The sequence below is a fragment of the Octopus bimaculoides genome, chromosome 5, assembly GCF_046866305.1.
Source record: "Octopus bimaculoides isolate indiv1 chromosome 5, ASM4686630v1, whole genome shotgun sequence".
In the NCBI taxonomy this organism is placed as follows: Eukaryota; Metazoa; Mollusca; class Cephalopoda; order Octopoda; family Octopodidae; genus Octopus; species Octopus bimaculoides.
In genome coordinates this window covers 88,935,958-88,952,126 of record NC_142932.1, presented here as the reverse complement: position 1 = coordinate 88,952,126, position 16,169 = coordinate 88,935,958, and the positions used below count along the sequence as shown (strand labels likewise).

General features: G+C 35.0%; 1 protein-coding gene across 10 annotated transcripts in view; it reads left to right on the top strand.

The window, feature by feature from the left end:
* LOC106869129 (uncharacterized) overlaps positions 1-14,676 on the top strand; it is a 36,268-nt gene extending 21,592 nt beyond the window's left edge. For 9 of the 10 annotated variants that reach the window (XM_014914695.3, XM_014914694.3, XM_052968352.2 and 6 more), the window contains 5 exons: positions 4,091-4,262; positions 8,072-8,167; positions 11,573-11,629; positions 12,113-12,196; positions 13,717-14,676. In XM_014914695.3, the coding sequence (XP_014770181.2) occupies positions 4,091-4,262; positions 8,072-8,167; positions 11,573-11,629; positions 12,113-12,196; positions 13,717-13,920 (613 nt within the window). In that variant the 3' untranslated portion in view covers positions 13,921-14,676. Of the gene's footprint in view, positions 1-1,094; positions 1,215-4,090; positions 4,263-8,071; positions 8,168-11,572; positions 11,630-12,112; positions 12,197-13,716 lie in introns of those variants that run through there. The other variant, XM_089352571.1, reaches the window with a different exon arrangement.
* Positions 14,677-16,169: the final 1,493 nt, after the last annotated feature.

Here is a 16,169-nt window from a genome sequence, read left to right as displayed (position 1 = left end):
GGATATCGTTGTTTATGTATATATTTAACAATTTTGCCTACTTTTGTTTATAAATGTTCCATTTGTCAAATAGATGATGCGAAAGAACATTTGCTTCTGTAATGCAGTAAAGGGAAAGAAAAACAAACAAAACAAAACATTAATTGATATTTTGACTTGGAAATGACCCCCCCCCCCCACAATACATTGGAATGAGTGTAAAACAATGTGTAGGAAACAAATACAAAAAATGCGCGTAAAACAACAGAAGGGTGGGGAGAGAACTTCGGAAAATTCACAAGATCCGAGCTTTTCCCTCATAGCTTTTAGGAAAATGGGTTTTTTTCAATGAAATTTTATAGAAATACCTTTCAAACAACATACATCACGATTATAAAGAAATTTATGGGGAAAATCTTTTCCAAGAGGATAAGGAGAGGACTTCGGAAAATTCACTTAATCCGAGTTTTTCCCGCATAACTTTTAGGAAAATGGGGTAATTTTTCAATGAAATTTTATATAAATACATTTGAAATGGCATACATTATGACTATAAAAGTAATTTGTGGGGAAAATCTTGAGGTGGGGAGAGGACTTTCGGAAAATTCCCACGATCCAAATTTTTCCTCGTTATATTCCGAAATCACATTCAACTTTCTACAGATACACTAGCGTAGTACAACTTCACTACGTAGTGTTTATTTCTACCCACTTTCAATAATTTTTAATGTTTTGACTTTATTTTTCGTCGTTATTCTCATTCACTCGTTATTACTTTCTCTCTTTCTCTCTCTCTCTCTCTCTCTCTCTCTCTCTCTCTCTATCTATCTATCTATATATCTAAATTGTAAATCCAAAACAAAAAATAACAACAAAACTACAAAGGATTCCGCGGTACACGTGTTTCAAGCTCTACATGTGTATAATATAATATAATATAACATAATATAATATGTGTATCTCTCTCCCAGGAAATTATACCATCTCGACGTTGAAGTAAGAAGAAATGTGTGATGTAAGAGATATAATTTCCTGGGAGAGAGATAATTTTGCGGCTGAGGATAGCTTTACATTGTAGATTATACACATATTATATTATGTTATATTATATTATATTATACACATGTAGAGCTTGAAACACGTGTACCGCGGAATCCTTTGTAGTTTTGTTGTTATTTTTTTGTTTTGGATTTACAATTTATTCTTTCACCGCAACCACTAGCTGGAATACACAGGTGCTTACAATTGTCAAGTATTACCTCTAATTTTCAATTTATCTATATATATATATATATATATATATATATATATATATATATATATATATATATATATATATATATATATATATATATATATATATATAGAGAGAGAGAGAGAGAGAGATATTATATTTACACACACACACACACACACACATATACACACACAAACATATATATATATACAGTTATGAGGGAAAAACTTGGATCTTGTGAATTTTCCGAAGTCCTCTCCCCACCCTTTGGAAAAGATTTCCCCCACAAATTTCTTTATAATCGTAATTTATGCCGTTTGAAAGGTATTTCTATAAAATTTCATTGAAAAAAACCCATTTTCCTAAAAGTTATGAGGGAAAAACTCGAATTTTGTGAATTTTCCGAAGTCCTCTCCCCACCCCCTTGGAAAAGATTTTTCCCTCACAAATTTCATATATTCGTAATGTATGTCGTTTGAATGGTTTTTCTATAAAATTTCATTGAAAAAACCCCTATTTTCCTAAACGTTTTGAGGGGAAAACTCGGATCTTGTGAATTTTCCAAAGTTCTCTCCCCACCCTCCGTTGCTTTGTGCGCATTTCTTTTTTCATATTCGTTTCCTACACATTGTTTTACACCCATTCCAGTATTTTGCGGGGTATTTTCATTTCCGAGTCAAGATGTAAACATTAAAATTACATCGATTTTTTTTTCTTTCTTTCTTCATTCATGTTTGTGTTTTCTTCGGTTTTGGTTTTATATTATATAGATATAATGTGTCTCAGTATGTATGTGTGCGCGCCTATCTGAAAGGTATTTGTAGAAAATTTCCCTAAAGCATCCATTTTTCTGAAAGTTATGAAAATACAAAGTCGGCTGGAGGCATACTCTCTACATATCTGCAAAAGTTTGACAACAGTTGCACTACTTCCTTTTCTTTGATCTCATTCTCTGGATATGGGGATTGTCACGACATCGTGTTTATTGTAATTTATTTTGGCGTTAAAATTATTTAAAAATTATACTAACATTTCAATTTCTATGAATCATATTTAAAATTAAAACGTGTTTTGTATTGTTCATATAGTTTATTCGAAGTAGTAAATAATTCACAAAAGGAAAAATGCAAAATCTTAAACTGCAAACTGTAAACAGAATTCAGTTTCTTTCTGTTATAATTTTACGTAACAATAAGGAAAGAATACACATTTGGAAAATATTTTAGAATATTATAATTATTATAAAAAGAATTGTGTGTGTGTGTGTGTGTGTGTTTGATGGGGTATTCAAGACAAAGTGTGGTGTGTATGTGAAGTTGTTTTGTTAGTGTGTGTGAAGAGAGAAAGAGAGAGAAGTCGATATAACAGGTACTACCTTCACCCCATAGCAGTTGGTTATACTCTGTGATGGCTCACAACAAAAGTGTGCCTGTCCTCAGTTTCTAACTGCCTGTCCGAGAAATTTTCCCCTATTCAGCTAGGAGTTGGTACTAAGCTAGGTAATGCTGGTAATGCTGCGAGCATGTTGGCTTGCTTCAGTAGGTTCCGTTAAACCTTGTGGGGTGCAACCAATTATCATGATAACAAAAATTCCCACAAATGGCTTCAATACATGTTTATGTTAATTAAAAGATATGCCAGCAAAATTTTATAAAATGACAATGTTCTAAAAGATGTACGTGTTTATATGTTATATATAAAAATAAAAATTCATTGAGTACTGAAGTCAGTGTAATCAACTAGTCCCTTCCCACCAAAAACAAAATTAATGGCTTTTTGCTTATAGTATGAAGCAATATTGTTATTAATAATAATTTTAAAGAGATATAGGAAACTAAATAAAATACCCGTCGTTGCTTGGGATGAAGACAGGGAATTGGTGTTAATGTTTCTGAACAAACAGTAGGCAGAATATCTGACTAAATTAACCCACATAACCTTTTTTTCTACAAACTTTATTTAGATTTCTGATTTTAGCAGCAGATTATATTCTGTGGGGGGGGGGGGGGTGAGAATGTTTTGAATCTCATTTCTTTTAATCCTAAACATAATACTAAATGCTAAACCTTAAACTCTAAAACTTAACCTTACCCTAAAATACTAATCAGAATCATGTTGCAAGGGACCTAACATAAGTACTTCCTTCTTAATTTATTATTGCCTGTACCATTGTTAACAAACTTAATGATGTTTTGCCATTTTCAACCAGACAAATGTCTGAATTTATGGATTGATTAATGAATGGGACATGTAAAAATGATCTTGTGAAAATACAATTAAACTGTCATTCTGTCACTTCTTTTGCATTTCTAACAGTAAGTCCTCCTCCCTGAATTATTTAGACATCTACCACTAGGTCATTTGTATATAACTGAACTCACCCATTGTATATCTAATCTATTTGTTCACAAGGATTGTGATGAGATGAATCTGGATATCTCATTACATAATCAATATTATACAATTGATAAGGCAGCGAGCTAGCAGAATCATTAGCATGCTGGGGGAAATGCTTAGTGGCAGTTTGTCCATCTTCATGCTCTGAGTTCAAATTCTGCTGAGGTCAACTTTGCACTTCATCTGTTTGGGGATGATAAAATAAGTACCAGTTGAGTACAAGGGTCAATATAATTAACTTACCCCCTCCTCAGAAATCGCTGGCCTTGTTCCAAAATTTGAAACCAATATTATATAATTGATATGATAGTATCATTTCTCTCTTTCATGTCTTCATGCATATTATATTGTTTGTCACTCTTATGTTATTGGAACAATTGTAAACCATGGAATAAATGTAATACTAAAAGCCCTATTCTTCACCTTTTATACACACACAAACACATTGTTTTACATGACTCATTCTTTTAACTTCAGCACTACAATGGCCTGCAAAATTTCAGAAGATATTCATTATTCAACTTGTGAAGATTCCGTGAGTAAAAGAACTAGTGTCAGTTATCAGTCATATATTGCTCTTTTAGATGAAATGACAAATCTGAGGAAAATAATAGACTCTTATAAGAATTTTTCTGAAAAACCTGTTAAGGTAGGTTACAGTTTAAATTTTTAATGTCCCTTTTCCTTTCTATCTTTACCTACCTCTGTGTGTGTGTATGCACATCTAATCTACTACATATGTGGGAAATTCTGTCTTTGGGTGTGTTTGTTTGCAGAGTTGTTAGCTAACTTCTCCTACATTCATTTCCCTATATTATTTGGTATAAATCAAATTGAGTATACTTATTTCTCAGTATTTGAGCTGTTAGTTATTTTCGCAATTTATCCAGTACAACCCTTAAACAAGTAAATAGTATTTTCCTAAACAATTTCGGTTAATGACTTATTCACGAATATACCTTGAATGACGATGCCTTTCATGTCACTTCAGCCAATTGACAAGCACTGCATGAAGAACTGTTCTACTTTTAGACAAATGCACTGTCAACACAAAGGTCACACCCTGTTTACATGTAGGAACACCTTCTTAAAATCTATCTGTACATCTTGAAAATGGCCAGCGTGTATATTTCACAGAAGACAATCCACAAAACGTAGTTCTGAATTCACGAGAAATCACTTTGACAGCGTTCTTCAAATTATGTCGTTGTGATCTGTTTGCCTGAACACTGTTGTATGTAAAGGTCCCTGTGTATTATACCTGGGCACACAGTAGATGGAAGAGACGCAAGCAAGGAACACACCTTGAGGGCTGGGAAGAAGATGCTGTCTTCAGAAGTGGGGCCATTGGGCGGGTGTACATTGTGCACCCTAATTGGCAGGAGTGCTTCTTTCTGCATCTACTGCTACACACTATCAGACACAATGGGAAGTCTGCACGACCTATAGAGAAGCCTGCGCCAAACATGGACTACTGGAGGACGATGCTCACTGGGACCAGACACTGGAGGAGGCAGCAGTCAGCACAGCACTAAGTCAACTGTGCCAGCTATTTTCTATCATGTTGATGACATGTGGCTTTCGTGAACCTCACAAGCTTGGGCGATCAACAAAACCAGCATGGTAGAGGACATCTAGAAAGGATTCAAAGGCAAACCTCAGCGGAAATTGCCACGCTCAATAACGCCATTTACAATGAGGTGTTACTTGACCTGAACACCCAAGTGCAAGCTATGGGAGGTCAAGGCAATTCCACATTTGGTTATTACATAACTGACTTCACAATTTGGGTTTTCATAACTTATTGGGAATTCCTAAAAACAAAATCCCATGTAAGACAGTTCGGTATCCTCTGTAAATGCACAAAAACCATTATAAAGGCTACATACTTTGTATTGTTGTTATTGGATTAGCGAAACAATTATGAGAACAGAACCAAGGAATAAGCCCCACTTTTCTGGGAATTACCGGGTACGTCAGCTAGTAAATACATATGTCAGAGGTTACTGAGTACTCCCTACACATACAATGTACAATGTACAATCCTATCTTGTATGCTTGGCATCCTACATACAATCTAGAATGATTGGTGACTGTAGAAGAAAAGTGGGATTGAAAAGTTCCTTAGTCCTCTGCCATTGAAGGCTTCATAGTCTCCCTTGTGTTGGTATCATGAGAAAAAGCAACTGGTACACTCTGTAAATTGGTTGACAATAGAAAGGTATCTAGAAAGGGTATCTAGCTTTAGAAGCTAAAGCAAAGTCACACAAACACCAGTGTTTGAAGGTAGTTGCTCCCAATAAGAAAGAACTTGGATTGTGATTACACAGCCAACTCATGCCAGTCTGGAAAGCAGATGTAAAAATGACAGTGCTATATGGCAGTCTGTTTAAGAAGTTTGTTTCCCAACTGCATGGTTTCAGGCTCAGTTCAACTGTGAGGCACCATAGGCAGGTGTCTCCTACTATAGCCCTGGGCTGACCAAAGTCTTGTGAGTGGATATGGTAGATGGAAACTGAAATAAGCCTGTTGTTTATATGTGTATATGTGTGCAAGTGTGTGTTTGTGTTTCCTTGTCTTGACATCACATGATTGTTGTAAATAATGTCATTCATTTCCAGTATTCTGTGAACACATGTCTGGTTATGGGGAAATATTACTTTGCTTGGAAATGGGTAAGGTTTAGCAACAGGAAGGTCATAGAAAATCTGCCTCAATAAGCTCCATCTGACCCATGCAAGCATGGAAAAGTGGCCATTAAAACAATAATGGTGATATATCTTCACAAGGAAGCTGTTGACAATGATTTAGTTTTACTGGTTATTGACTTCACCATCTGATGAAAATAAACGTAGTACTCTAAATGTATTGAGCAATTTTTCTATTAATGTTTGGCTGTTTTTATAGACACCCTTGCCTTTACTACCTCTTCCCCATTATTCTTCTAACACTTTCTTTCTCTCTCTCTCTTCTTCCCACTCTATCATCCTAATCATTGTTCATCCCCTCCTTACTGTCATACTTCCTTTTCATTCTCTCTTTTACCCTTCATCATCTTCAATTTGTCTCTCTTTTTCTCACTTTATTTGTCTAAACCAGGGGTGGAGAAATTTTTTAGTGTGGTGGGCAAAAATTTCCTAAGAAAAAGGTCTGCAGGTGGATCACAGGTCCTAACTCTTATATCTGTGTAAATCTTGTGTGTATATATATATATATATATATATATATATATATATATATATATATATACATATCGTCGTTGTCGTTTAACGTCCACTTTCCATGCTAGCATGGGTTGGACGATTTGACTGAGGACTGGTGAAACCAGATGGCTACACCAGGCTCCAATCTGATTTGGCAGAGTTTCTACAGCTGGATGCCCTTCCTAACGCCAACCACTCAGAGAGTGTAGTGGGTGCTTTTACGTGTCACCCGCACGAAGGCCAGTCAGGCGGTACTGGCAACGGCCACGCTCAAAATGGTGCACTTCATGTGCCACCCGCACAAAAAAAAAAAAAAAAGATTTCATGCGTCGCCTGCACATGAGCCAGTCCAGGGGAACCAGCAACGATCTCGCTCGAAAATCCTACAATGGCCCCGCACAGGAGCCAGTCTAGTGGCACTGGTAACGGTCTCGCTCGAAAAATTTCTTGTGTCACCCGCACAAGAGCCAGTCCAGGGGCACTGGCAACGATCTCACTTGAAAGATTTCATGTGTCGCCCGCACAAGAGCCAGTCCAGTGGCACTGGCAACGGTCTCACTCGAAAAATTTCTTGTGTCACCCGCACAAGAGCCAGTCCAGGGGCACTGTATAATTTGATATACATTAAGAAAGATAAGTTTAACACATTAAATTAATGCGTAACATCTTCATTAATGCTGCCACTGAATTTAGGACGTTTATATTACTTATGGGGTTTTCTATTTTTTCAGTTAAAGTGTAGTTGGGTCTGAAAGGGGTGGTATAAAGCTAGCAATATGTGTTTTATAGTGAAAACAAAATTTCCTTTCAAATGGCATTTACTAGATGATTTCTGACCATTTTAAGTCGTAGTGGAAATACAACTTATGTTGCAAATAGGTATACGAATATTGTATAAATTTTGATTGAAAAATTTACTATATTTTGTACATATGGGTATATCAGCCTGCAGGCACAATAAAATGGGCTCGCGGGTGCAATTGCACCCATGGGTGGGGGTTTCTCCACTCCTGGTCTAAACAAGTGGAAAACAAATTGATTTCTGTAGCATTATGAAATCTTTCACTCCTGAAATGAGATATTAGGGTATATGCCACATGCAGGGAATACCATAGGAATATTTGAACTGGTGATGCTTAGAGTTTAGGGGCTTTATGCCACATGTAATTCATCACTTTCAACATCAATAATTTATAGGGAAAAACATTGTTATTGTATTATTTTGCTTAATTTTAAAATAATCATTTATTTTCAGTTTGATGCTTGTGTGCAGACAACAGAAGCATTAGAATATGAAGATATGCTACGTAGTTTGGCTTCTGCTTATGATGCAAAACAAGAAGACTGCAAGGTAATTCACTAAAATTCATCTCTTTCCATCCTAATCTAGGGTTGGTTCTAAGTCCAGTTGCCTAAATGGTAGTTAAAAAAGTATTTGCTTTGCAATTATATGGTTCCTGCTTTGAACTAATGTGGCACCTTAGATAACTTCAGGTAAACCGAAGCCTTGCAAGTAAAATTAGGCAGGTGGCAAGAATATGGAAGCCTTTTGAATTGATTGTATATGTTCTCTTGGAGGCAAACCTAATCTGCTACTTGGTTTAATTCTGCTAAATGAAAACAAGTGCATTAAGTAGAGTTCAGTATTCAGACCAAGAAAAACTTCAAATTTGATGAGGTGAAAATCTACCCAGTTTCATCCCTCAGGCATTAATGAAATGAATCTCAGTATTATAGTAGAGTGATTGAATGATATAATATACTGAAAGATATATCTGTAGATTTTTTAGTCAACACTGTATGTATATCAAATTATTGTTTGCACCTTGTACAGTAAGATCTGGAATGAATATTTGCACATTTATTCTTAATGTCTAGGCAGGTTCAGACGCAAAATATTCTGGTTGTTGTAATGTATGTCAAGGAGAAAAATCTCTTTTATGACTCATTGGCACAGAGAATTCTGGTACACTGATGTTTCAACATGTGTCTCATCAGCCACAAGTGCCTTGACTCTTTGAGTCTAGCCAAGCAGATGGTCTTTGTTTATATTTTCAGTGATTAAAATGTTTCCTGATTGGTGCTTATATCTGCCAATTAATATAAAATTGTTGTTTGTACCATGTACAGCGAGATCTAGAATGAATATTTGCATATTTATTCTGTATGACAGGTAGAAATAAATACTTTGTCTTTATATATATCTTTGTGGATAAAGAGGAATCAGCTAGACTAGTTCCAATACTGTGCTGTGATTTCATCAGTGACGAAGTATTCTTGTTAATGGCCATGTAGACATTGCTCATAAACCCATGAAGATATTGTTTAAATAGACAAGGTGTTTGCATTTGTCTAAATCTACACATATATTCTGTTCTTCAGTATAGCATAGAAACAGACACTGTAAGTGTACCAAGAATTTATAGAGTGGTTTGAATTAGAGTATTATTCAGTCCAAGAAGAGAGAATGTTCATAATCCCTCCATGCCTTTTCAGACAGGTAAGAAGAATGTGATTAATGTTTATCTAGAAATTGTTCCAACTAATACCCGTAGTGAAAACATGAACAAACAGAAAGCTCCAGAAAGTGAAAGTGTTAGAAAGGCACAATTATGCAATGTGTTTGCCATGGAAGCCTGATAGTAGGGAAAAATTATATGGCATTTGAGAAGAAGAGACTGAAATGGATTTGCAGCAAGAGCAAAAATAGATAAATGTGTTTTATTGCAAAAACACTTTGAATGCTCAGTGTTTGATCACTGTACCTATATTTGGCATCACTTGTCAATAAGTCTCTCCATAGATGCTTGATCTACTACAAATAGCAGCAAAAGGACACATTGAATATTGGCACAGGTACATTATTCCAAAAGAAAGGTCAGAATAGTCATGGCTGAAATTGCTTTTGATAAGTCCATCTACTCTGTCTGAGTTAACTCAGTCTGTCAAAAAGAAACTTAGCACTGCTTGGTAATAAGTTATACTGTACATCTATAAAATACTTGATTAGAAAGTTAGGTATCATTCTGAACATTTATAAAATGCCTGATCTCAAGATAAGGAGTCATATTGCTCTTGTATAAAATACTTGACCGTTTGGTAAGTCGTCATACTATGGATTTGAAAAATATTTGATCTCTTGGACAGGAGTCATACAAAGTCTTTATAAAATTCTTGACTTCACTTTACCAGTCAATCTCTGGTCTTCTACAATACTTTTCTTCTACACAGATAATACATGTTTGGCTTTTTTAATTTTACTACTTTACATAGGTTAAGAGAGCATGGCTGTCTGTGTGGATAGTAAACCAGTCAACCAGTCCACCATTTGTATCCTGTCAGCAGTCCTGCTTTTTGGCTATTGTCAACATAGTTAGTTCTCAAAAGACCCAGTCTAGTTAGCTGAAAATGTTCATCAATGAATAAAAGCAACCCCACTATTCCAAGTAATGGTGACCCTGGAAAATCGACATTAGTTTTCACCACTGTAGAGGAATAGCCTCTGCCTTATTGAATTGAACTAAATATACTGCACAAACACAGTCTTCAGTGGTGATCATGAGAATAGACCAAAAAGTAACAAAACAAACAAAACACACTTCATGGCAAAATTGGATGATGTTATTAATTTTACTTATTTGGACATTTTAATGTGGTCATAGCTACTGATCTATTTGCCAAATGCTAACCACTATCTAACTAAATGCTACAACTATCTAACTACTTAACCATGAAAGAATAAAGGAGACTATTTGTCAGATAGAGACTTTTCAAAATTTGTTTTTGGTTGGAGTAGTGGAGTTTCCTCCATTCATGACCTTTTTCTGTAGTGTTTGGTGAGAGAATAGGAGCTAGAAATCACATCTCATAGGTTGGGCTGCTGCAGTAGGAAGCAGCTCATTACAATATCAAGTTTATTCTGAGACTGATGATATGGTTTTGATTCTGAACTCTGCTAAATGCACTTGGTTTCATTTAGCTGACTTAAATTGAATTAAAACCTTGCATCAAAATTTGATGTTAATTTATGTTCCAAACTTGAGGTTAATAATGACAAAGTTAGTTTACTAAATTCTTCATTATTTTCAAAATTAATTGAAATAAAAGAAGTATATTTCAATGAAAATATGATAACAAGAGTGTTAAATATATAATATTCATATTTATTAACATTATTCCATTCTGTATTTATGCTGTAGTAAGATTTGACTATCAACCTAATACTAGTAGGCAACTTAAGCTGTACTATTCACAATCTTCTTTACATTTTCTATAAGTAGCTCTGTACTTTTTAACTTCTGCAACTTGGAAGACAGAGGCAAATGATTAGTCTGGAGGCTGTAATGAAAGAACAAACCTAGTTGGATCAGTCCCCATTCTAATCTGCTGAAAAGCCCCAGGGTTTAATCATGTCCATTTTCATAGCAAGATGAAAATCTCTTTTTATTAAACATCTATAGATATGATTCTGTTTACAGATTTTATAAAAAGTATTTTAGTTTGGTGTTTACCATTTTTACTGACTTATTGTCCTCAAGCCAATGAAGCAGCCTCTATATGGTCACTCAACCTGTCTTAAAAAAGAAGTGATGGTACTGTGTAGTCATAGGTGAACAATAAGACTTGATTGTCATGGCTGGAAAGCCTTAAGTCTTAGGTATGCTTAATCAGGCCTGAGCTGCAGCTAAACTACAATAACAGCTTATCACTTGTTTATGGAAAATATTGATTATGTTTTGTTATTTTTTCTTTCAAGCAACTAGAAATGAAACTGAAAGATTCTGAAGAAATAATCAAAGAACTCTATGAGAAGGTAAATAAATATATTGTTTCTGTTTGGAGATTTTCCTCTCCTGTGCCTGGGGAGTTGATTATCTTTGAAGCAGTGTGTGTGTGTGTGTGTGAGAGAGAGAGAGAGAGAGAGAGAGAGAGAGAGTGTGGGGATCATTTAAAGAATATTATGAATATGATGTTATTGTTTAGCCAAGAATTTCTCAACCTTTTTTCTCTTGTCACCCACTTTTCATTATTTTACATCTCCAAACCCATATCCAGCAGAGATCACTCTACAAGTGCACCTCAAGTACATCAACAAATTCAATCCAACTCATGCCAGCATGGAAAAGTGAACGTTAAAAATAATGATGATACAAACTCACACATATAGTTTGTTTTTGACTTTCTATATGTGTGCATTATTATTATCATTATTATCATTATCATTATTATTATTATTATTATTATTAAAGTTTTCTGAAATCTTAACCCTTTTTTTGTTTTTCTTCCCATCATGCAGCTGGATAATGTGATGCAAGACTTGAAGTCTGAGAAAGAAGAATGTGATCGTTTGAAACAATTAACCACGGCAACTGGAACACTTGTAAGTGAACAGCATTTTTTTATCCTGCTCTACTGCATCCTTCTTGGTCATTTATACCTCCATACTCAAATATCGGCCCAAACTCCACTAGGCTGTGTCGTTTTGTTGTTATTCTTGTTGTTTAGCTCCAAGCTGGTTCTGAATATGTGTTTCTTTTTTAAGACTGTTGGTGATTCTTTGAAGAACTTGGCAACTTCTACTGGTAAGTGAGACTCACATGGAGTATTGCTTCCAAATCACCTCCACCAACTTTTACATACTCCCTCAACAATACCAATCTCAACATATCTATCAGTGAATGTGATCTGGGTATTATTGTCAACAGTAATCTGCATTGGATAAACCACATCTCGAAGATTGTCAAGAAGGCTGAGGGTGTCTTAGCATCACTCAGTAAGACCTTTGTCAGCTGCTCTCCAGCTATCTGTTTAAAGTTGTATATGACTATTGTATGTCCATACTTAGAGTTTGCATCACCAGTCTGGAATCCCTATCTTGCTCAGCATATCAATCTCCTGGAAACTGTTCAGAAACATGCAACCAAAGGAATTCCAGCCATCAGGCATCTACCATACTCTGAACATCTTGCTTCCCTGGGCATGGACACATTAAAGCTGACGTCTGGCAACTGACTTGGTAGATAGATACCCACAAGATTATCCATCATCTTTCCAACAACAACCTTGGGTATCTTTTTGAATTCCATACATCTAACACTCATAGACATGCTTACAAAATAAAAAAAACAATACAGCACCCATGACTTTTGGAAACATTTTTTCGTGCTCAGGATTGCTGAACCATGGAATAAACTACATACATCAGTTGTTAGTAGTTGAAATTCTACATCCTTCAAAACTTCCATGCTTCCAGAAATTCGCCAACAGTACACCTGATACCCCCTACCCCTGTTTCTTCTTCCCTTTTCTTTTTTTTTAAAGACCTTTTCACTGGTCATTCCCTGTGCATATTCTATGTACTGTTCATGCAGTTTTGGTTACTTTTCCTGATGAGTTGTAGTGCACCTGGGCACTGTATACCATAAGATCATTATATATCATTATATTCTGTTGATACTACCTCCAGTTATTCTACTCTATAAACTATGTCATCACAATTACCACACCTTGTCTTTCCACAACCTCACTATGGCAGACAACCAGCCCAGCCTAGTGATACACTTCTGTCATCTCTTTATATAAATAAATAAGCAAACACTTCAGTCTTTACATTTAGATAGAACCTTTAGCATTCATATTACCCTTTCAAATGTAATGCTTATTTGTTTACATTGTTTTTACTTAATCATGCATTATCTCATAGCATTGAGATTTCAATGGTATGATTGTTTATCTTTAGAATGACATTGTAGGGTAGGTGTGAGGGACCAGATTCTAACTGGTTTGAATAGAAAATAGGTAGAGTATTTGGGTTGGATATGGCCAGTTTAAATTCTAAGGTGTCAATACTGGGGACTTATTTCCTTTGTTAATTTCTTTTTTTTTTTTTTACATTTACAGAATACTATGATGGCATCCACCAGCAGAAGCTGTTCTACTGCATGTCAACTGTATTCTAAGCCATGCGTTCAACCTTCTGAGCTACAAGTCGATTGTGCATTGAAGAGCACTGTGAGAAATAATGAGTGCTTAGTTTGTCAGCAAACCTTTAAAAACGAGGCAGATTTGAAAGAACATCAGAAGAGATATCATTTAAACAAATGAGTATATGTATAACTTGTGTGGTTAGACACTGCTTTTTTTCTGTGTAACACATCAAAGTGCACAGTATGCTCTCACAGACCATAGCATCATTCTGTATTGACTTGTGATGCAAACATTTTTACCGAAACTGACTGAAGGTGACAAAATCCAAATTCCTGGATTTTAGCATGAAGCCATAGTATGCAAGTAACGATTCACACATACACACACGCACGTGCACACACACACACACACAGGTATGCATATGAGAAGCCTTTTTTCAGCATCCATATACCAATGTTCCATTCACTCACAAGGCTTTGATTGGCCCAGGGTTATAGAAGTCATGCACTCAAGGTGCTGTACAGTAGGATTGAACCCAAAACTACGTGGTTTGAAAGGAAACTTTCTTTTCTTTAACCATAATGTGTGTGTTTGACTGCATGGCTGTGTGGTTAAGAAGCTTGCTTCCAACCATGTGGTCCCCACTGCATGACACCTTGGATGGGTGTGTTCTATAGCCTTGGGCTGACCAAAGCTTTGTGAGTGGATTTGGTAGATGGAAACTGAAAGAAGTGTGTTGTATATATATTTATATGTGTCCCTTGTTTCCACATCGTGTGATGATGGTAAATAAGCATCACTGTCATACAAGTGATGCTGTTCATTTTTCTGTTCTCTGTCATGAAATATTACTTTGCTTGGAATAGGAAGGATATTTGTCACATTGAAAATTTGCTTCAATAAATTCCATCTGCTCTACCATTCAATCACAAATAAGACAACTTTAAATGAATAATAGGTTACACACACACATAATATACATACACACACACATATATACACATAGATACACACACACACACATATATAAATAAATGGAGTTAAACGCAGCTGTTATTCAAATTCTTTTACTTCCGACACATGTTTCGAAGATATCACTGGTATTATTCCAAAGGAATAAAATAATGTAAAACAATGTAATCCTCTCTTCAGGGAAATGAAGAAATGAAACTCGTCAATAATACATTTTAACAGAATATGATGGATATGTATAGTGATTAACTGAATGCTGTTAAGTTTGTTTTAAAATAACATTAGAAGATATAACGTCAAAGGTAGCCTATAGAATGAGGAGGGGTAAAGGAAGCATGGTTGGAAGCAAGCTTCTTAACCACACAGCCATGTAGTCAAACAGACTTTCCTTTACCCCTCCTCATTCTATAGGCTACCTTTGACGTTATATCCTCTAACATTATTTTAAAACAAATTTAACGGCATTCAGTTAATCACTATACATATCCATCATATTCTGTTAAAATGTATTATTGACGAGTTTCATTTCTTCATTTCCCTGAAGAGAGGATTACATTGTTTTACATTATTTTATTCCTTTGGAATAATACCAGTGATATCTTCGAAACACGTGTCGGAAGTAAAAGAATTTGAATAACACCTGCGTATAACTCCATTTATTTATTTATATATATTATACAAAATATTTCACGTAAACCTGGAGTTTCTACCTTTAATAACAAGGAGCTGCACCCTTTTTTACTTGTGTGATTTTTTGCTACCCTGATAACTATTTAACTATTTTTTCCATGTTAATTGTTAACAAGGGAAAAATACACACATCTATTTATACACACACACACACACACATGTATATATATTCACACACATACATACATATATACATATATATATATATCTACATACATATATATACACATACATACATATATATATCTACATACATATATATATATACATGCACATATATACATATATATCATATATACATATATATATCTACATACATATATACATATATATATACATACATATATATATATATATATATATATATACACATACATACATACACATATATACATACATGCATACACATATATACATACATACCTATCATATCTATATATATACATATCATACATTCATATCTATACCTATATATATATATATATATATACATACATGATGGCTGTCCACTCGTGACCGAGGAAGACCATTGCCGACCTTCAGGAACATTCTGCGCTCTAGTACTAACTTACATTTTGCATTTACGGGTCCGTTGGTGGCTAATGAGCCCTGCTCTTGATAACTATCACATACATACATACATACATACATACATATCATCATACGCACATATATATGGAGTAGAGTGCATTTATGGCCTAGGTAATTTGCAAAATTTAAGCAGAAACAAGCTAAGAGAAATAACATAGTCCTTGATGGAATGT